The sequence below is a fragment of the Taeniopygia guttata genome, chromosome 2 (genome assembly GCF_048771995.1).
Source record: "Taeniopygia guttata chromosome 2, bTaeGut7.mat, whole genome shotgun sequence".
Lineage (NCBI taxonomy): Eukaryota > Metazoa > Chordata > Aves > Passeriformes > Estrildidae > Taeniopygia > Taeniopygia guttata.
In genome coordinates this window covers 25,686,788-25,708,505 of record NC_133026.1, presented here as the reverse complement: position 1 = coordinate 25,708,505, position 21,718 = coordinate 25,686,788, and the positions used below count along the sequence as shown (strand labels likewise).

General features: G+C 41.0%; 1 protein-coding gene across 3 annotated transcripts; it reads left to right on the top strand.

Annotated features, from left to right (window-relative positions):
* The first annotated feature begins 1,205 nt into the window (after positions 1 to 1,205).
* Positions 1,206 to 18,877, top strand: ASNS (asparagine synthetase (glutamine-hydrolyzing)). Of its 3 annotated transcripts, none has more exons than XM_030264713.4 (12): positions 1,206 to 1,333; positions 3,011 to 3,293; positions 6,528 to 6,765; positions 8,204 to 8,389; positions 8,690 to 8,791; positions 10,830 to 10,957; positions 11,721 to 11,847; positions 13,199 to 13,305; positions 13,637 to 13,737; positions 15,516 to 15,597; positions 15,863 to 16,018; positions 17,341 to 18,877. In XM_030264713.4, exons 2-12 carry the CDS (start codon positions 3,045 to 3,047, stop codon positions 17,548 to 17,550), a joined length of 1,686 nt encoding a protein of 561 aa, XP_030120573.1. In that variant the 5' UTR covers positions 1,206 to 1,333; positions 3,011 to 3,044; the 3' UTR covers positions 17,551 to 18,877. The 3 variants fall into 3 exon arrangements, with proteins under 3 accessions (XP_030120573.1, XP_030120575.1, XP_072781651.1); XM_072925550.1 differs by having other exon boundaries at positions 1,247 to 1,329; XM_030264715.4 differs by lacking the exon at positions 17,341 to 18,877 and having other exon boundaries at positions 15,516 to 15,625; positions 15,863 to 15,926.
* The last annotated feature ends 2,841 nt before the right edge of the window (positions 18,878 to 21,718 follow it).

Below are 21,718 nucleotides of genomic sequence, written 5' to 3'. Positions count from 1 at the left end.
CAAACAACCCCCCAAAACAACCTAAGTTAGTAGAAGGTTTGTCTACTATTTCTTGTAGCTTTCCAAATTGCAGAGTGATATTTAGATCTCTGGAAAAAAAACCTCAAGAGATAAGGTGTTCCTCACCACAACCATTTCTCTTTTGTGAGCAGTGACTCCATGTGCCATTGCACACACTTATAGCCTGCCCTTCCAGGCAGTGCACAGCTCTGGGAACTGCACACATGGTATTTGCAGGCTGCCTGTGTTCAGATGAAGCTGCGCTGAACAGAAACATCTTACATCTAATCCTGATCAGCACTGGAGTCTATTTCTCATGCACAGGATGCTTCAACACATTTTTCTTTCTGAAGCCTAAAAATATCATTTTTATGGCTTCTTAAAGATCCTTTTAAAATTCTACACACAGACCACACTTACTGCTGACGAAGTGCATGACCTGAAGAACTTTATGCACAGTACTGCAGTTTTACAATAACTCCACTAAAGCTGGCTATGAAAGCACACTGCATGTGAATTACTAATTGCTCCCTTGAAGTATTTGTGGAGAATTAGGGTTTATATTTAACACTTCACATCCTAACATTCAGAGTTGAATTTCACTCACTTTAGCACTCTCAAAGACAAACAGGCAAAACTATCCAATTATGAAGTTCAGGTAAGCATTAAAATCTTGTTTTACTCATCGTGTCTATGATTCAGAACTTAAGTTTTACACAGAAAAATCGTACATCCTCAGCAAATGCTTCCAAAGGTGTGAGTTTCACACGGACTCGCCTGTCCCAAACCAAACAAAGCAGCTTTAGGGGCAATGCCTATGCTCTTTTCCCTGGACGCAAGGCACGGCCTGGAGCACACCTCGAGGGACAGGATTTATGAGAGGTACAAATCGCCCGCCTGAGCCCACGACACGCAGGGCGCCCAGCGGTGCCTGACGGCGCTCGCTTTCCTCACAGCGGCCCAGGGGACCCGCCCGGTCTGCGGGCTGCCGCCCTGCCTGCCGCCCTGCCTGCTGCCCTGCCTGCTGCCCTGCCTGCCGCCCTGCCTGCCGCCCTGCCTGCGGGCTGCTGCCCTGCCTGCCGCCCTGCCTGCGGGGCAGCCCGGGCCGGCTGCAGACGGGATACGGGTAGAGCCCGGGCTCAAGCCGACCTCCTCGCGCCCCGCCAGCGGGCAGGGCAGGACGGGGAGGCGCATGATGAAACTTCGCGGCGTGTTTCAACAGCGGCTGCCGGCAGGGGCGGGGCAGGGGCGGGGCCGCGGCCGGCCGGGGCCGCCTCCTCCGTCCCCCGGCGCGGCGCGGACGGCGGCTCCGAGCGCCGGCGGCCAGCGGCGGGTAAGGTAGCGGGGCGGGAGCGGCCCGGCGCCGCGGGGCTGGGCGGGCCAGGCCGGCCGAAGGGGCTGCGGTCGGGGGAGCTGCCGCGGTGCTCGGCCTCCTGCCGCCGGCTGGCGAGGGAGCGGCGGGCCCGCCGGGATGTGCGGCGGCCGCCGGAGGAAGGGGCGGCCGTGTGGAAGGGCCCGAGGGGAGCGGGTGCGTGCGGGGGGAACCCGAGGGGAGCGGGTGCCCGCGGTGTTCCAGGGACCGCGGGTTACCAGGAGGACGGAGGGAAAGCCCAACTCCGTGTGCTGAGGCTGAGGTCCGCAGCGCTATCGCATGTCCAGATGGGGCAGGTGTGGGAGGGGGAGCAGTGTTGTTGCAGTGCTCTGCTCCCCTTGGCACGCTTTTGCCTCCCCAGTGCTCCGGGAGCTGTGGGCTTTGTGGCTCTCTGAACCTCAGCCCTAAGGCCGCGTTGGGCTGATGTCTCCAGCGACATCGCTTGATCTGGAGGTCCCCAGCTGAAGCACACGTGCGCTGTGGGTTAGGCTCGGAGCGCTGCGGGGCCTGTGCGTGTCTCCGGAGGCGCCGGGGCTGCAGCAGCAGCGTGCCGGGGGAGCCCGGCACCGCAACAGCATCGCTCCCACCGCGCCCTGGCCGGCCGGGCCTGCCGCGCTGCTGGGGGGAAGGAACCCCAGTCTAAACCTGTGCTCCTTGGTTCGAAGCTGTTCCCCCTTGTCCTGTCACTACTGAGCCTTCCTCTTTCTTACAAACCCCCTTTGAATGCAAAGGTGACAAACTGAAAGGATGTTTAATGTTTCTGCTCATATTATGTTATTTCAACATACTCTATGACCAGTAATGATTTGTTGTATTTGTGCTCTATAAATAAAAAATCATAGACAGTCTTGCTGTATCTAAAGGTAAAACTTAAACCTAATTTCTTGCTGGCTAAAATTTGCTTATTGTACTTTGAGCAAGCCAGGTTTTACTTCATGTTAGTAAAGCCTGCTATTCTTTTTATATCATGCCTCTTGACAGTTAAGTGATTAATAGCCTACATCTGTTATCTGTGGTTTTTAGGTGTGTGGTGGGTTGACCTTGGCTGGATGTCAGGTGCTCACCAAGGCACTCTATCACTCCTCTCTTCAGCAGGATGGAGTGAGGGGCAGGAAAATGTGATGAAAAATAAAAAACCTTATGGGTTGAGGTACAGGCAGTTTACTTTTAAGGAAAAGTGAAGATCATGCATAAGCAAAAGGAAAAAACAAATATTTTATTCTCTCATTCCCATCAGCAAGCAATGGCCAGCCAGTTCCTGAGAAGCAGGGCTTCAGCACACGCAGTTGCTCCACCTTTATCCTCCTTTTCCTTAAATCTTTTATCTGGGTAGACATCAGATATGGAATATCAATTTAGATAGTTTAGAACAGCTGTCCTGGCTACCTTCCCGTTACCCATCTACCCATCCTGTTGCCTTCCAAGATCTTGCCTGCTCCCAGCCTTCTGGTGAGGGGGAAATGTTGGCATGCATTGATGCTCTGTAAGCACTGGTCAGCAGTAGCCAAAACACTGCTGTGATACCAACACAAAACACAGCTCTCTGAGGGCTGCTGAGAGGAAAAAGAACCTCCTCTCAGCCAGACCCAGTACAAAGGGTCAGCTCTTGCTTACAGTGTTCATGTCTCTGTTGAACAGGTTCTTCACGTGCAGGTAGAACAAGAGCCTCATCATGTGTGGTATCTGGGCCCTGTTTGGGAGTGATGAGTGCCTTTCTGTGCAGTGTCTGAGTGCCATGAAGATAGCACACAGAGGTCCTGATGCATTTCGTTTTGAGAACGTCAATGGTTTCACCAACTGTTGTTTTGGTTTCCACCGGCTGGCAGTTGTTGATCAGCTATATGGTATGCAGCCTATCCGGGTGAAGAAATTCCCATACCTGTGGCTGTGTTACAATGGAGAAATCTACAATTTCAAACAGGTAAGTGTTGTATACATGGTAAGGCAATTAAAAAAAATTATTTTTTTTTAAATTTCAATACTAGTGGATATTCAGAACATCATTAAAATGTGTTGAACTAGAATATCAGGAGAGAAATGGGAAAGTTAGCAAAGAACTAGTATTTAAAAGGATGTAAACTATGTCAATGAGCTGTGAATCTGGTAGCTTGTTTAGCAACATGCTTAATCTTTAATACTGAGAAATCACTTTTTAATTAACAAGAAGGGCAATAAATGCTTACATATTCAGGTTTTTTCAGTAGAAGTTAAGGCACATTCTTCATTATCTCCTGGGGAGAAGAATTTCAAGCCTCTTTCTCCCCTTCTTCTGTCTTCATAATACAAATGCTTTTAGTCTGTCTTGTTCTTCAATTGTTTTGGGTTGTCATTCTCCCAAGTTGTTGGGTATTGCATTTTTATTATTGCCTCTCAATCTAGATGAGATATGTCACTTAAGATATAGTGATGCATAGTATGCATGCTTACATATTTATATAAAAGCAATGAGCCTTGGGGAGATGTTTCCAGTATGCCACAGAAGTCCTTAGGTGTCTGCAGCAGAAGTCAGTTTTTTTGTGGGGTTTTTGAGAGCCACCTAAGTCTCTTAGGCACAAAACAAGCAGCAACTCTTATATAGTTCCTAAGGGTCTTAAATGTCCATGATGGATGTGATCCTCAGTCCCTGTCCAGGCTGCCTGTTATTGGCAAGATGATTCAGATCATCCAAATTTGATTTAAAAAGCAGCTTAAAACTGTGTCTGTTTCTGAATGATGCTGAATCAATGTGTAAAGTGTGCCCCATACTAAGTGTGGTAGCATCAGAAACAATTGAATAATCTGAGATATTATAGTACTTCTAATGCTAATTTTATAGCATTTTTAATGTCACATTTTTAAAGTCAGGTCAGGCTGCTGTCAGTCACATCAGTGACATCAGTAATGTCATTGAGAATTTGAATAGCCAGGAGATTTCATTTTTTTCCCAGTCTTGAAGTATCTGGGTGTTTGAAGGGTGACACTTTGTCCTGCAGTACATGTGAAATGTACCAACAATCTGTATTACTTGCAGTGTTTTGCAATGTTGGTTTTCAGCTGTTGAAAACAGTAAGAATTTCTCTCAATGCTACACACAGTCCTGAGGGGACTTAATTGTACACCACTTGCATTGTCATCTACAGGAATTGGTTTGTTTGTTGTAATTTACATTATGTACCCTCTTTCTTTATAATGAGATTTTTCTTTCAAGCTTTGTGGTTGAAACCTACCTAAGAAAGGATCACTGCTGAAACAGGTGCCTTGCTCAGGGCAATGACTTACTTATTTTAACATTGACTCAGTTTGATCTAAGACTGCCAATTGTTACCCATAAGTAACAATTAAAACCAAGGAACTTAAAATGTTAAAGCATGGGTTTTGTGAGGTTTTTTGGCTTGTTAGAGTTTTAGTGAAGCTCTTTCTTTCCCTCTGTTTTGTATGTATGTTTTTTTTTACACAGTGGTTGGCTAGTGCTTCTGAAGACCAGGGTCATGGGTTTGCAGTTTGACATCCTCAGAAGTGTATCCCTGAAAACTTGCCTTAACGTGAATTGCTTAAGGCATTGAGAGACTCATTGTCTAAGAGATGATCCTGGGTAAAATTTTTATAGTAGGTTGCCCCTGGCTGGATGCCAGGCACCCACCAAAACTTCCCTCCAAAAAGTGGACAGGGAAGAGAAACTACAACTAAAGTTTAATGAGCTAAGGACTGGGGGAGATCACTCACCAAATACTGTCATGGGTAAAACAGACTGAACTTGGGGAAAATAAATTAAATGTATTACCAACAAAATCAGAACGGGGTAATGAGAAGTAAAATAAGCCTTGAGAAAAGAAACCTTCCCTCTACCCCTTCCTCCTTCTTGAGCTCTATCATCTCCTCCCCAGCAGGGAAACAGGTTACAGGGGTTATGGTCAGTTTATAACATGATGTTCCTGCCTCTGCTGAAGAAGGTTTCTTCCTCTGCTCCAGCATGGGGTCCCTCCCACAGGAGACAGTCCTCATGAACTTATCCAGAATGAGTCTGCCCCACAGCAGCATTTCTCCACAGACTGCTCTGGTGTGGGTCCCTCTGCCACAGGGTGCTTTCCTTCAGGCACAGGCTGCTCCAGCCTGGGTCCCTCACAGGGTCACAAGTCCTACCAGGAGACCTGATCCAGCATGGGCTCCTCTCTGCACAGGTCTGCAGGTTCCTGCCAGGTCTCCCATGGGTTTACAGCCTCCTCTCAGGCATCCACCTGCTCCGGTGTGGGGCTGCTCTGTGAGCTGTGGGTGGATTTCTGCATCCCCGTGATCATTCAGGGGCTGTGGGGCACAGCTGCTTCACCATGGGCTGCGCCACGGGCTACAGGGGAATGCCGCTCTGGCACCTGGAGCACCTCCTGCCCCTCCTTCTCCACTGACCTTGTGTTACATTGCGCTCAGGCCATGTTTTCCCCCATTCCCCGGGACCCCTGTGATTCTGATCAGATAAGCCTGGTCCCCTCCTTCCTGTCCCAACGGGGTTGGTGGAGAGCCAGAGAAGCCCTCCCTGTCCAGAGCCTAGATAAGGTGATGACCCTTCCTGTTCGCTCTCTTTTCCCCACTCTTCCCCCCAGATCTCCTGGAATAAAGAGCTGGACAACTACATCAGGGTGAGAGCCTCCTTTGAATCTATGCCAATCTCCTGATGTTCCTCCCCTCAAAGCCTCGTATCTCTGGGCTAGCCTGATAATTTAGGGGCTGAGAGGAGAGAAACGTCAACCTTGGTGTCTGCAGGGCTGTTCCTCTCTGCATAGTCTCATCCCCCTCTTCTCTGGCCACAATTATATCTGCACAATAACTTTTCTTTATTCTTAAGTATGTTATCACAGAGTCATTACTGTCATTCCTGATTGACTCGGCCTTGGCCAGCAATAGGTCTGTCCTGGAGCTGCCTGACTTTGGCTCTGCCAGATGTAGGGAAATCTTCTGGCAGCGCCTCACAGAAGCCACCCTTGTTGTCCCTCCACTACCAAAGCCAGGCCGTGCCAACTCAGTACAACTTTGAACAAAAAAAGCATAATTTCCTTCTTTGGCAGAAATATTTATAGAACTTTTAAAATGTGATTTTACATAGACTATTATTATTATGAAACAATTAATGAGCAGCCAGTGTTTGCAAATGCTTATTTATGTTTTTCTTTATATTTTTTTTCAGCTGCAGAAGCAGTTTGGATTTGACTTTCAAACATTAGTGGATGGTGAAGTTATCCTTCATCTGTATAACAGAGGAGGAATAGAACAAACAGCATCCATGCTAGATGGTGTATTTGCTTTCATCCTTCTGGACACTGCAAACAGAAAAGTGTTTCTGGCAAGAGATACCTATGGAGTCAGACCACTGTTTAAGGTGCTGACTGATGATGGATTTTTGGGTGTCTGTTCGGAGGCAAAAGGTAAAGTCAGTTGTGTTTAGTCCCTAAATAATCTTAGGTGTTTTGGTTGGAGACAAATTTCTTTGTTGGGCTTTGCTTCTTAGTGTGAAGAGAAAATGAACAGTAAGTTCAGTAATATATCAGCTATATTTAGTAATGTAAGGACTACACATCATTAAAATAAAAACATCCAAGATGTTTAATTGTCCTTAATAGTGCTAAAATAACTTGCTTATTTAACTAGATTTTTTTTGCGTTCTGGAGTCATAGCAGTATTGAACTCAAGATGTTTTATGTTAGGCTACAGTTTATTGACTTAGACTAGACTTATGCTACAATAAATTATATTAGACTTTGGTCTTGTTGTTACATAGTGAAGTAGGTAATTATACTACAAGAACTGCTAATCTGTAAAAGCCAGGAATTTTGAAACCCTACTGAAATTTACTGCAACACTGGGTAATTTCCCAGAATCACATACTTTATTTGATGATGATTTCTTTTTTTTTTGAGATGACCCATCATTGCTCTCTCTTTTAAAGTAATTATCTCTAGTCTTGGTGCTATCACAAACAAATCCAAACAGTGCAAAATAGAGTTTATTGCCTAAAATTTGCTTTCATGATTATTTCTGTCCCATATATTGTATATCTATTTTATTATCAGACTCCAGTGTAGGTTGACTCTTCTAATAGTACTATGTAGTAATACTAAGAGCTGCACCATTTCTGTTGCTTGTGGAGAGAGAAGGGAAGTGAATGTTTTGGAGACTGTGTCCTATAATAATCACAATGAATTTCCAGTCCCTCTCAAACAGCAGCTCAGTGTCCCTTTTGAGAATGTCCTCAAGGGGCATCCAAGTGACCAGTAGGTGCAAAACATCCTCTTTCACAGGGGGAATGGAAATGAGGTTTGGCTACAAGTTGCGCCTGGCATTCAATTGCAGTGGAGTAGATCAGTCTAGAGCTGATGAGTTTTGAAATAACTAAATATATGTCAATTAAGCAGTCACTACAATGATGTTGTTTTATTGCAAACTTCTTGTTAGGTTGACTACACTTAATTTTAAACACAAAATTAATTAATAATTGTAATTCAAATTCTCCTAAGTATATTATACTTTGACCTGGCCATAATGTAGTCAGTTAGAAAAGTGCTCTTACTAGTGCTTACAACAATAAATTGCTACTTGCCACTTAGTAAAACTTGCTGGTTTGCTTTCTCTGCTATCTGCCTCAACTTGAGATGGCTCAGATCTCTGTGCACGTCCTGCCAGAAGCAGAATCATGCTCTGGCCAGGACTGATGGTGACTCTGAAGGATATTTTTTAATACCAGATTTAGGATCCAGAGAAAATATTTTTATATAGTTTTAGTAGAGAGGCTGTTGAATGAGGTATTACTTAACCATTTTAAGTCAAGAACTCTGACATTTTTCTTTTTTCCTATTTCATGTGTAGGACTTATCAACCTAAAGCATTCAACATCCTTATGTTCTAAAGTGGAACCTTTTCTTCCGGGTCATTATGAAGTGTTGGACTTAAAGCCTTCTGGCAAGGTTGCATCAGTGGAATTAGTAAAATTTCATAGCTGTAAAGATGAACCACTCCATGTTGTATGTGATACAGTGGAAGCTCTGCCTTCAGGTAGTACAGCAAAGATTTTGCTACTTACTCTGATTTAAAAGTGAAAAAATCATAAACTTGGAACATAAAATTTGCATTGATTGGTTTTAAAAAGTACCATTTAAGAAAAAAAATCCCCATCTGTAAGAACCTTTAAAATGTGGGACTTTAGAATTATTTTTGTAGGCAGTCATGTCCCAAGATGGACTTGAGTGTCCTTGTTGTCAAAGGAGATTCTTTGTTTCTGCATTAGCATCATCCAGCAAAATCTAAGTAACACTTTTTGGACAATTTTTACCCTTTTTCTTTTTTTCTGAGCAGGTTTTGACCTTGAAACAGTGAAAAGCAACATCCGTATTCTCTTTGAAAATGCTGTTAGAAAACGTTTGATGGCTCACAGAAGGATTGGCTGTCTTCTGTCAGGTAAGTGGCAAGAACCACAGTGATTCAGTACCTTCTCTGTCTTTTGCCCATCCTATAGTGGTTAAAGGAAAGTATATTGGCTGTTCTGCTGCAGTGTACCTGGAGTGATCTGAATCTTCACTTGCTTTTTAGGACAGGCAACAGAGAACTTCTTAGTTTGAAAGAATGTTTTCAAGTTTACAAGTATCTTGAGAGTCTTATGCTTTTAAAGTTTACTCTGGGTTGGGATCTTGGCTTATTGAGACACTGAGCATGTTTAAGTAAGAAAAATAATTATAGTATTCCTGTTGAAAATCACTCAATATTCTTAAATACATGAGATTTATGCTTAGGTTGGTCTAAAAAGAAAATTTAATTATTACATTCACTTTGCGCAGCTTGAATCTAGAAGAGAGCCTTGGCGTGTTTCAGAAGCAGGAGAATTCTTACTTGCCACCTTTGCTTTTGTCTCCATCCTAAACTTCCTTAATTTACCGTATTACAGGAGACCATCTGGACCAAAATTATTTGCTACATTCTTTTGCAGATAAGGTAACATCTTATGGTACAGGAAGTTGTTCACTGTCTTAGCTGATCACTGTTGTGATCTGACAGTTCAGTGTTACAGAGGTACTTTACAGTGGTAAGGCTCTGTAACCATGGGTCTGACACCTTATTTCCCGTGTTTATGTGGCACTTGGTACTTGTGGTTAGAGTTCTGGAATGCTTTTCATGCATTACAACAGTAATTACACTCATTTGTCATGAATCCTATTAAATGTGCATCTGAATGAGAGCGAACTGTCCAGGAGATACTGCTGGATCATTTCTTTACTATGCAATCATAGAAATAGGAAGAAGGTAAATTAAACAGGAAGATATATAGGGTTGGAAGATCTCAGTTTCAGTAAAAAAGCTTGTTTAAAGCCCAGATTTCAAATATCAAATTGGAAGGCAGTCAGCAGCTCCTCAGATGCACATGCAGGAAGCAAAACTATGTGCCTATGCTGGTATAAATAATACCAGAGTATCTCAGTGCTTCACGATTTTGGGTATGCTTGGAACATCACAGAGAATTGTTTTATTGTTTTTGTTTCTAATCACAGAGGGAATTCTTTAGTGTCACAGTGGAAAACCTGGGTTTTTATTTTCCTGATTTCCGCATCCTGAGCACTCTGTTTTCTGTGCTCTCATTTTCTCAGAATTTGCATGTAATTTCAACAGGAAATATTTTTTTTTTAGATAGTGTGTCCACAAAGGGTATCAGGGTGGGAATTGATGCTCATGCACTTAGCTGCAAAAACACATGCAGACTATGGGAAACAAAGAGAAGAGGGTTTTGCCTCATGCTTGTCAGAACTGCAAGCAGATGTGGGCAAATACGTACTGTGTTTTGCTCAGTACTTTGTAGGAGAGCACTAAGTAGAACTAGCCAAGGACTAGCAGAAATAGTTCATGATAATAAGAAGGTGGATCCTTAGACTGTATTTAGGCAACTTGTGCGTCTCTTGGTTTTATTTTCTGCTTGTTATCCAAACTGTTCAAATCCTTTCACTCCCCTCTAGAAAGAGGAGGAAAAAAAGAATGACTGAAGAAGAGTGGAACCCTTCCACTAAGCATTCCATTATTTTACTTAATTCTGTCATTTTACTTACAGCAAACAAAAAAATCCATAGTCCTATCAGTTGACTGTCATATGTGTAGATAAAAGGAAGATAGGGAGTGGTTTTAAAATGGAGAATATAAATCCCATTTTAGTAGAGTTGAGAAGGGGCATATTCTCTAGTAGTAGAGTGTGTTCAGTATACTTTATCTTAAATAAGGAGTTCCACTGATGCTTCTGACACCAAAAGTACTGACAACTGTTACTGACAATGTTCCACTAAAGTTGCCTGGTTCTTTTATCAAGCAGAGGTAAATGTGCACTTGTATGAGAAGCACCTTGTATCCACACAGCTTAAATGTGAAGCCCACTCATAGGATTCTAGTATCTAGATTCCTTAAAGGGGAAGCAAACCATCATTCAAACACCTAATCAGATAATTTGTTTTGTTGGCAGGGGGCTTAGATTCCAGCTTGGTTGCAGCTGTTCTTCTGAAACTGATGAAAGAAATGAACATCAATTATCCATTACAAACCTTTGCAATTGGAATGGAAAACAGTCCTGACTTACTTGCTGCCAGAAAGGTATCTTAAGCATTGCTTCCAGATTGTTCTGAGCTACTGAATGCTAAACAGTGTGTATTAATGGTGCTAACTTCATGGTATAGCATTAATAATAATACCGAAAATTCATTTCTTGCTATGATGTAAGTCAGTTTGCAGTAAATAATTTAGTACAACGCTTGCTGCTTAATTTTACCAAAGAGGCAACGGAACCATACCTGTTTTCTCTTGCACTTGGAAAACTTTCATGACAGAGTCCCCTTGCATTGTTGTCAAAAGGATAGTACTTTGGGCTTGTCTCAGTTCTTCCTCTGGGTTTTAGGGTAGGTCTCCCTGTTATGGTTCTATACTAAGGCATTTGTATATATGTTAAGTGTTGTGAGTTAATGATCAGTTTGCTGAATTAACAGTTTTCTACAAACACTTTGGCACCTGGGGTACTATGCAGGCTTTCATGACTTTTGTACTGCTTTTTCTCTTAAGGGCAGATATCTGGCGTATTTAGAGCCTCTACAGATTCTGTTAATGTTTTAGGCAAGCAGCTGGATGGTCTGTTGCTATCATGATTGAACACTGTAATTAAGAAGACTGTTCTCTCTGGTGAACATATCACTGCAAGTCAGAGGTCTGCTAAGTAATGTCTTTTCTTGGCCTAATGGCATAATTTTCATTGTAGTAGAAGAGAGCTGGTGCTTTCACTGAATGTGTTTGCTTTAAACACAATGTATGTTTATAAAATGTTTTAGTTGAAAAGTGATGCATTATTTTGACATTTTGCAAACAGGTGGCAGCACATATAGGCAGTGAACATCATGAAGTAATACTTAATACTGAAGAGGGGATTCAGGCAATAGAGGACGTTATCTTCTCATTGGAAACCTATGATATAACAACAATAAGAGCTTCTATTGGTAAGATTTTTTTTAATGGCAATCTTTGGTTTATATCACCCAAATAAAATTTTATGCAAACTTACATGTTCATCTGTTGGATCCCTTATCTGGCACAGAATCTGGGGACTGGCACTCCAAAGTTCTGGTATCCAGACTTATCTGTGCTACCACACTGAGGCAAAAGCAGTTATTAACGAGTCTCTCGCTGCACAAAGCAACTGTCAAGAGCTGTTCTTGAAGCTTTGAGATGAAAAGCAATAGTTGCATGAAGAAGAAATGTTAGATCTGCAGGTCTAAGTTTTCTGCTCTAGTAAATATAAACCTTGGAGGAAGGGGGAAATTCACAGGTTTTCTGAGGTACTGAATATTATGACAGCAAATCACAGTTACCCTTTCCTTGCATAATTTTGATACTAATGTGAACTATTTATTATTGTCCTTTGGTAACACAGGTTCTTATAACGTATGCTTGATTCTGAGAAGTGAAGGGAGTCATCAGCAGCTTCTAACAAAGCAGTCCCAGCCTGATAAGAGGGGAGAACCCCTGATCCAATGGGACCTTTTGTGTAATGCAAGCTACAGCATTTTACCCAGTTAATCTTGTGTCATCATAAAAGGGTTATGAAGCTAAATAGGCAACACAGTTTTCAAAACTGAGCTCTCTGTGTGGAATTTCCTCCATGAAGATGTGATTTAGCAATGTGAAATAATGAATGCATTTCTTTTAAAATTTGAGCATTTTACTAATTTTTTTTTCTGTAATTTTTTTTCTTTGAGATTTGTTGCTTAGTATCATAATGAACTAGATCCGTTTCTTTAGATTAGCAATACTTGGTTATAAAAGCATCCCATTAAGAAAGATCCATTGAGTAGAAGGCATAATTCTGTTTTATAAAAAATTCTTTACAAAAGAAATTGAAAAAAGAGCTTCATCCAGTTCAACCTAGAGTGGTGGAGAGTTAAACAGTAATTTTTACTTTTCCCCAAGGCTAGAAGGTTTCTTCAGCACTGTGTTGGAATTAATCATGCACTTAATTTCAAATGGAGTCAGAACAACTCCTCTCTCATGGAGGATTCCCATGGGAATCTTCCAGTGTTCTTAGGCTCACAAGTAGACATATCTTTCTGATATTTTGAGGGCCAAGTGTTTAGATGTATTTGTACACATTTTAGATGTATTTGCAGCACCAACTTAGAGTGCCTGTTGGTGGCTTTGAGTAATAATGAGATGCTACTTTACATCAGATTTTTGCTATAGAAAGAAGTAGTATAGGAGGTAAATATCTAAAATGCTAAATTTTAAACTACTAATTACATATAGCATCATGTATGTAGATGTACTTTAATAACTTTATACTTTTTTTTTAAGGTATGTATCTTGTCTCCAAATATATTCGGAAGAAAACAGACAGTGTGGTCATTTTTTCGGGAGAAGGATCAGATGAGCTAACACAAGGATATATATATTTCCATAAGGTAAATATATTGAGTATACAGAATGCCCTTGAGCTGCTTGTTCTGACTTTCAGCAGAACATCTGTGTACTTCAAGGTGTTTGAGAGTTGTCATAACTATATATTTGTTGAGTTTTTCTTCTGGGGTGGTATAAAATCCAAGGGATTTAATCACCTAAAAAACAGCTTTCTTAATCTTCAGCAGTTCCTGAGACTGTTATTTCTTGTATGTAGTTTTTGCTGGTTTTGAGATCACTTGGTGATGACTGCAATTCAAATGCAGGACAGCCAGCAATGGTTCCCTCACTGCAGCTGTGTTCCACCTGTGTGCTCCATGCTATGTTTCTTTTCAGGCGCCGTCTCCCGAGGAAGCAGCAGAAGAGAGTGAGAGGCTTCTGAAGGAGCTCTACCTGTTCGATGTACTTCGTGCAGACAGAACTACTGCAGCACATGGGTAAAATGTATTCCCTTGGATGCTGAGCACTCATAATTTAAAAGCAAAACAAGATTAAGCAAGAAAAGACTGCTGAGGATTTGTATGCCAACATGAAGTTGTAGGCTTAAGGAATTTAAGCAACAGTAAAGCACTCTGCCAAATTTAATCTGATCCGTGACTATAGGGCTCACTGTGTTGTCATCTGAAATATTTTTTGTCTAGGACTGTACTGGTCTTTACAGAAGCAGTGAATTAGAAATACAAATATACAGAGTTAAGGAGGGAAGGCAAACTTGTATTTGATTTTGGGGTCTTTGAAGGTTTAGACAAAGAGAGATCTTGAATCTGATGATTGTCAGAACTAAAACAACATACTGAAAAAGGCATGTGCATTAGGTAGCTGTCTGTAATAGAGATTGGAATACAATCTGTGTAACTGATACCTTGAAGAATCTCCAACTTGAGTGGTGTAGAAAATAGTATTGTTATACTAAACAGAAGCATTTCACTGAAAGAAATACGTCAATTAAACTGAGAACAATGTTGGAAAGCTGTCTATAGGTAAGAGAAAATGGTATCTTTGGCAAAGCAAACAACTTACCTGTTGGGAAACTTCTGTTGTATATTGATCCTGCCACAAAACGACTTGCCCTTGTTTTTTACAATTTCATGTTTCTCTTTACTGGTGCAGGAGTCCTGCCATTTGCCTTATAATTTGTTACGTGCTGAAAATTTTCATCACATTTTGAAGGCTGTTATCACATGCCAGCTGCCTTTTTTTTTACTTTGGACCTGCTGCACAGCACTGTTAGGAAGAAAAAACCCTTGTATTAACAAATTAGAACAGCATTTAAGGAGTTCAGATTTATGGAGAAAAGGGAGAAGAACTAAGTGTAGAGAGGAAAGGATGAAACTACCAATTTCAGTTAAGAACAAGAATAACTGTAAGGAAAGACTTGCAGTGCAAATCTTGTTAGTATATGGAGAAACTGAGTTCTCAGTATTTGATTACTGAATACTCAGTATTGGGTTAATTTGGTTTATATTCTTAAGGTGGGTATTACCTGAAGTAGCTGAAGCTTTGTATCAGAGTAGAAACTGAAGAGACAATGAAAATACGAGGATACAGTATAACATCTCCTTTCACTTGTGAAGCTGGACAGCATAAAGTTGCTTGAGCAGACACACCAAGAGGGATTCTTTCTGCTGAAGATGCAGTTACTGTCATTTTATTTGTTGCCTTCTGTGTCCTTAGAAACTGTGGTATAAAAAAGCAGGAGGGCTTTGTATGTATATATCTACCACTGGTATAGGAGAGAAATTGTGTGACTGCTGTAGGGCTCATTTTTGTTGTTTCTTGACAACGCAAACAGATGAGAATTTCAGAAACGGCAGCAGAAATCCTTTTTTGGTTCTATGATATGTTTACTAAATGCTGATGCAAATCCTAGTGAGCAACTTGGTAGTTCTCTGAGAGGAAGAGGGTTTTTTAAAATGTGCTTTTGCATACATATTGCAATGGTTGTTGCAGATCCTATAGGAGTGTAGTCTGTAAATTTGGGGCATATGGCATTATAAAATATTGTAGTCTTTAATCTGTGTAGACCATACACCTCACTTCACAAATTGGTGAATTAATAAGTAGTTATTAATACACAAGTGAAATTTCTTCCAAGTGAAAGCAGAAAACCTGGTGTTTATGTGAAAGACAGGGAAAGCTTAGCTGCCGTGGAATTTGTAAGTAGATGATATGTTGGATTAACTCAGTATCTTTTCTGTTTATTCCCCCTGATTAGCCTTGAACTGAGAGTCCCATTTTTGGATCATCGGTTTACTTCTTATTATTTATCTCTGCCAGCAGAACTGCGAATCCCAAAGGTACATAAAACTAAGGTTGGATCCAAATGTAAGTTTACAAATTCACTGATACATGTTGTAAGCATGACCAGATTTCTGAGTTTGATGGTTAAGTCCTCCACCCAAAGTCAAGCATGCTCTTAAATATTTTATTGAATTGTTGGACTACTGGGAACCCTTTTCTGACCAAAAGCTCTGAAAAGAAACCATTTCATAAGTGTTTAAATCCAGATCTTTGCACTGCAGCTCCAGAGACTCATGACATTGTTTTTTGTTCTGCAAACAGAATGGAATTGAAAAATACCTTTTAAGATTGTCCTTTGAGGATTCCAATATACTTCCCAAAGAAATTCTCTGGAGACCCAAAGAAGCTTTCAGTGATGGCATCGCATCAGTAAAGAAATCCTGGTTTTCCATTCTTCAGGACTATATTGATCAACAGGTAGAATACCACTTTTTCCTTTTTCGCTTAGGTGTATTAGCTATGGTTGCCAGTGGGAGGCAGGTCACATGCTTAGTTGAGAGAATAAATGTGGATATAGCAGTTGAGCTTCTTTGTGCAGGAGTAAGATAAACTTTAATCAATGTTCTTCTAGATGTCTGAGTTGATTAAAGATGTTTGTGATCCGAGTTAGAAAGAAATGCTAGACCATGGCAGAAATAACTGTATAAGGAAATGAACATCATTTAAGTGTCTGGATTGCAAATTAGATTGTGTATCAACAAACACAATTTCTGGGTTACAGGCAAAGCAGCTGCTTCGGCTGAAGGCACTTGCTTGAACTTACTCTGCAGCTGAGTAACAGCATAATGACCTTATAATGTACTTTCTTGTTTGTGTCATTCATTTTTCAAAGCCATCCCTAGCTAAGCCTTTTTGCTTTTTAAAGTCTCTGCTTGCATTGTTAACCAGTGAAGACTTACACCATTTTGACTCTTTATAAAGGATGATCCTCTCTAGAGTGCAGAGGTAGTTAAATCATGGAGAGGAAGGAATAAGACCCTATTTACACCAGAGCTGTATTACATGGAAATACATGTAGTCAAGGCTGTGGATGGGAACTTGTCTGTCCTACCACCATTTCTTTCTTCCCCATTTTTTTTTTTCTGCTTCCTCAGGCAAGAAAGTAGTTGGGGCAGGCAACAGTGTTCTGCTGCTTGTTCTGAGCCTGTACTGCTGTAGGAGGAGCAAATCTGTTTCACAGACATGAAAAGTTACACAGCATGATGGCAGCCAAAACTGCTCATTGAAATTGCCTCAACTGGTGCAACTATTTATCCTTTCTTTCTCAGCTAACTTAGCACCTGCAGGTGTCTTTGCCTCTGCATTCCAGGTCTCCTGTTGCTAAGAGCATGGTTATTGGTGTTGATTGTAACAGCCAAATGTTCCCCAAGCTACAGAAACAACCTAGGAAGCCACTTACATGGCAAAATGACTGCTATAAGTTTTTGCACTTGTTTCTCAGCAAAGGAGGGTTAAGAAAGAAGTGTCTGTGACCTTACTAACAAAGGTGGTCGTGTCCCAGAGAAATGGGCTTCACATGTCATGCGGAGAAATACCAACAGCACTGGAAATACATATACTTATTTATAAACATCAAGTGAGCCAGTGACACAGGTTTATTTGACCTGTCAAACCTGTGCCTCTAGAATAGACTTTATTTTTTCCCAAAAGTGTGGATGTTTATTGGTTGGTTAATCCTTGTGTATCTTAAGAAGTTGAAGATATTTGCTGCTTAACTTGAGTTTTGCTTATGTCTATAGGTTGATGACCTTTTACTGGAGAAGGCAGCAGAGAAATATCCTTTCAATCCTCCTAAAACAAAAGAAAGTTATTACTACCGCCAGATCTTTGAAAAGCACTACTCAGGGCGGAGCAGCTGGCTGCCCCACTACTGGATGCCAAGATGGGTTAAAGCTACTGATCCCTCTGCACGCACACTGAAACATTACAAGTCTGCTACCCAAGAATAGACTGTTCAAATAATCCCCAAATAAAAGTGCTGCAAGCGTTTTGTGTGCACTCTGCTTTAAGAAAACCAAACAAATTATGCAAACCTAAAGCTTAAATTGTCTTTAAGATGTACTTTGACAATGCTATTGGAAATGAAACTTTCTGTTGTTAGCGTACTATCAAAAACTTATGCTGCTGTACCAAAACTTTGTAATTCATGGGAAAATACTTTCTGGAAAGGGACTACTTTATTTGACAGCTCTATTCCTTATGTAAGCTTGATTGTATTAATTTTCCTTGAAGTAATTTAATATATTTTAATGTGAGCTCTGTTTTGAGGACTTGAATCAGGCTGAGGGATACAAATTGCTGCTGGTGCTCTGAGCAAAGAGGAGTTGGACTCTAGCTATCTGGTGATTTGTGTTCCTGGCTGAGGGACTTGGATAGCATCTGTATTATTCTATTCTGAATGTCCTTCTACACACTCCTGAAAACCTTGGTCTAGTTTTCAAAAAGTATTTAGATATTCATAGCTATGCAGAGATGCTTTCTAGAGTTTATTGAGATGGTGCTGGGTGTTAATTAAATAAATGGCAATCTTACTTGTTACTGTGAATCTACACCAGTTGGCTGTTCTGTAAATATACCATCAGTTGAAAGATATTGTGACTGTTATCAAAGAGCAGAATGGATAAAAGAAGCCAAAATATATCTTTGTTTCTAACTCAAGGACTTCAGTTTTTATTAATGTATTTATTTTTCTTGAAAAAATAGAGTGTTAACTGGGTGATGTGTATCAGTCTGATGGAAATTGCATGAGTAAATATTTTAAGAAATTTTTCATTTATTGTGAGAGTTTTCCCACCTGTATGATGAGGAAAGGTTGACTGTGTTGCTGCTGAGCTACATGTGGCCATCTGTGTGGGTGAACAAAACCTGTTAACTATAGGTTTTAGTTGGACAAAGTATCACTGACAACAATGGGATCAAATGCCTTGCTGGGAAAAATGGGGAAAAAACTGCTTCAGAAATCACAAGAACTTCTAATACTCTACTGAAAAAAAAAAAAAACCACACCTGATTTTTTACCCAGGATAACTTTTTATTAACTACTTAGCCATGTGGGTTACTTTTGTGAAGGTAACTTAAGTATAAGGATGGTCAAGAAATACATGGTAACTTAAGTATAAGGATGGTCAAGAAATGTGTGCTGCAGATTGACTTGATTAGCATTGTGCTCTTTATGAAAACAAGTCTTCTTTATTGTCCCTCTTGACTAGGAAACCAAAGCCATTTTTTATTTAAAAAATAAAATATCAGCTGTTCTGATTTAAAGCCTTCACAAAATGACTGGTTGTCTGTTTGTTGCTCCACCATAATCCTACATTTGAGTCTGCATCCCAGAAACTTTAGTGAAACCTTTTGGTGCACCACAGCACTTGTGAGCTGTCTCTAACGTGTTCCTGCAACCTTCTTTACTTAAGGGCCATGTGCTTGTCTCTTTGGATTTCTTTGGAACAGTTAAGAATATTTTGAGTTGAGAGAGGAGTGTAGAGTATGTGGTTAGGTACTGATGTGTGCAGGTAAGATTTACTACTCACTGTAACTTCCAAGTCTGTGATAAGAAAACAGTATTTGCCTGAAGTGAAAACAGGGTCAACATATTTTGGGATCATTGCTCAAATGAACTTTTTGCTGCAACATTGCAGCATTCAAGGAAATCCAGCTAATTTTTTTTAAATTCCTGGTACATTGAAGATTTATATATCAGGGCACTATCTTAGACTGATGATTTAGTTATTTTAGCTTTTTACTAATGTGCACAGGAAGAATACTGCGCTTACTGCCTTGTCAAAGATCTTGTAAAACCTGTTCATTCCTTCTTTATGCACGGATTGCTACTGCCTTTTTGGTTTCTGGTGATGCTATATTTTCTATTTTTTTTTTTCCTTTAAAATAAAAATTGAGTCAAAAAAAGACAAAATTATTTTGGCGTCTCTGGAGGGGTGGAGTTATTTTTTTCTGATAGAGACCTAATTTTTGGTTCCCATTAACAGAAGTTGTGGAAGGGAGGATTTGATAGAAGGTAAGCCTGCGTTTGAGCTAGCTATGGAACCGTGTCTCTGAAGGAGAGGGCAGCTGAATTGTGGGAGAGGCTGCTTATTTCTGTAACAAGTTACACTGTGTGTTCCTCAGTGCCTTTCCATGGGCTAGCCAAAGCACACGGATCACCTGCACCATCCCTGCCACAGTTCCTAATTTGGGAACTTTGGCCCCTATTGCTTTTTATTTATGTATTTACATAGACATTATGGTTGATGGAAAGTCTGCAGTTAGGAAAGTCTTAGTTTTGTGTTAAGCCTGTCTCTGGATGCAGGTAAAGCACAGAATTGTAATTGTATTTTTATTTTAATTGAATAATTTCAATTTATTTTCATTTAAAGGAGTAATTTAATTTTTTTAATTTAAAAAGCTTGTTCCAAGCAAAGGGACAAAGAAGAATGAGGCAGAGAGGTGGTCTTTGCTGCTGTGCTTCTCTGCAAGTTGGTAGGGGTAGTAGTTAGGGGAGGTGGTCCATTAATAGCTACTTTCTAGGACCTGTGTGTGGCATTTCACCCACCCCTCTCTGTAGTCCAACTTTCCATCTTTTTATTGCCTGGAAACTCTTTCAACAGGAGAAAACTAGCTGGGCAACCATTTTTTTCCAGTACTATGCTCAGATTTGGATCTTTCAATCACCCTATGAGCAACAACAAAGGATCTTGACTACTCTCGAGTCCACCCGGCTTTGTGTTTCTCCCACGCAAGCGACTCGGGGCTGACTGTTCTGTGTCCCGGGAAGCCAACAGGCTTCCCCAGCATGACGCAAAGCGTCTGTCAAAACTTGAATTCGGATCGGGAAGTTCCTAATTTTTGTACAAAATGTTCTTTTTCTAGGCGGCAGATGGCAGCCGCGGGGCAGCGCGTCCGTGCAAATGAGCTCCTCATCCCTGGGGAAGATGCGCTCCTTCCTGCTGCTTTCTGCTTTTAATATCTTCCTTCACGAACGATTGTCACCGGGATTTGGGCGTGAGTGAGCCTCGTGGAATTTAATAAGTGCTTGATTATAATAAGGATAAAGCCAGGCATAAAATGAAATGCTTTCAAATTGATCTTGCTCAAAAGATGTTGTGCAGAGCTTCTCATGCTGGTAAGGTGGCAGCTAAGAGTTGAATTGTATTAGTATTGAAGGCATTCAATATTCCATTTAGAGGTAATTCAAAACTAGCTATACTAAAAATCAGTAATGTGAGCTGGAATAGGTACAAAATGTCAGTTCTACGGAAGATGGAAGACAATACCAGACTAGGAAATAAGCAATGTTAATTTTACCTCTGAAGTTGTTAGGAGTTTTCATTTCCCTTTTCCCTTCATGATTAATATAATGATCAAAGGATTTCAGATAGCCATACAAAGAGAACATTAATATAGAATCACACAAAAAATTGCATTTGAAGGGACCTTAGAGATCATCTTGTTCCAGCCTCCCTGCCATTGGCAGGGATAGACTTTCAGCAGACCAGATTGCTCAAAGTCTCATCCAACCTGGCTTTGAACGCTTCCAGAGATGGGATATCCACAACTTCTCTATTCCAATGTCTCACCATCCTCACAGTAAAGAATTTCTTCCTTATATTAATCTAAATCTACCATCTTTTAGTTTAAAACAATTGTCCTTGTTCTATCGCTAAATATCCTTGTAAAATGTATCTCTCTTGTAAGCTCCCTTGGGGTACTGGAAGGTTTACTCTTCTGTTTTCCAGACTGAACAGCCCCAACGCTCTCTGTCTTCATGGAGAGGTACTCCTGCCCTCTGATCATCTTCATGGCATCCTCCAGACTTGCTCCAGCTGCTCCATGTCCTTCCCATGCTGAGGGCCCCAGAGCTGGATGCAGCAGTTCAGTAGGGTTACACCAGAGTGGAGTAGAGGGGCAGAATCCCCTCCATTGATCTGCTGGCTACACTTCTTTTGGTGTAGCCTAGGAAATCATCAAATTTCTGAGCTCTGAGCACACACTGCTTGCTCAAGCTCGTCCACCAGCACCCCAAGTCCTTCCCCTCAGGACTGCTCTCAATCCATTCTCCACCCACCCTGTATTTATGCTTGGGCTTGCTCTGACCCAGGTGTGAGGCCCTGCCCTTGGCAA

Coding starts and splice junctions, on each gene's coding strand:
- ASNS (XM_030264713.4), top strand. CDS start 3,045: ATGTGTGGTATCTGGGCCCTGTTTGGGAGTGATGAGTGCCTTTCTGTG. Junction 3,294..6,527: donor AAATCTACAATTTCAAACAG/GTAAGTGTTGTA, acceptor ATTTTTTTTCAG/CTGCAGAAGCAGTTTGGATT. Junction 8,390..8,689: donor AGTGGAAGCTCTGCCTTCAG/GTAGTACAGCAA, acceptor TTTTCTGAGCAG/GTTTTGACCTTGAAACAGTG.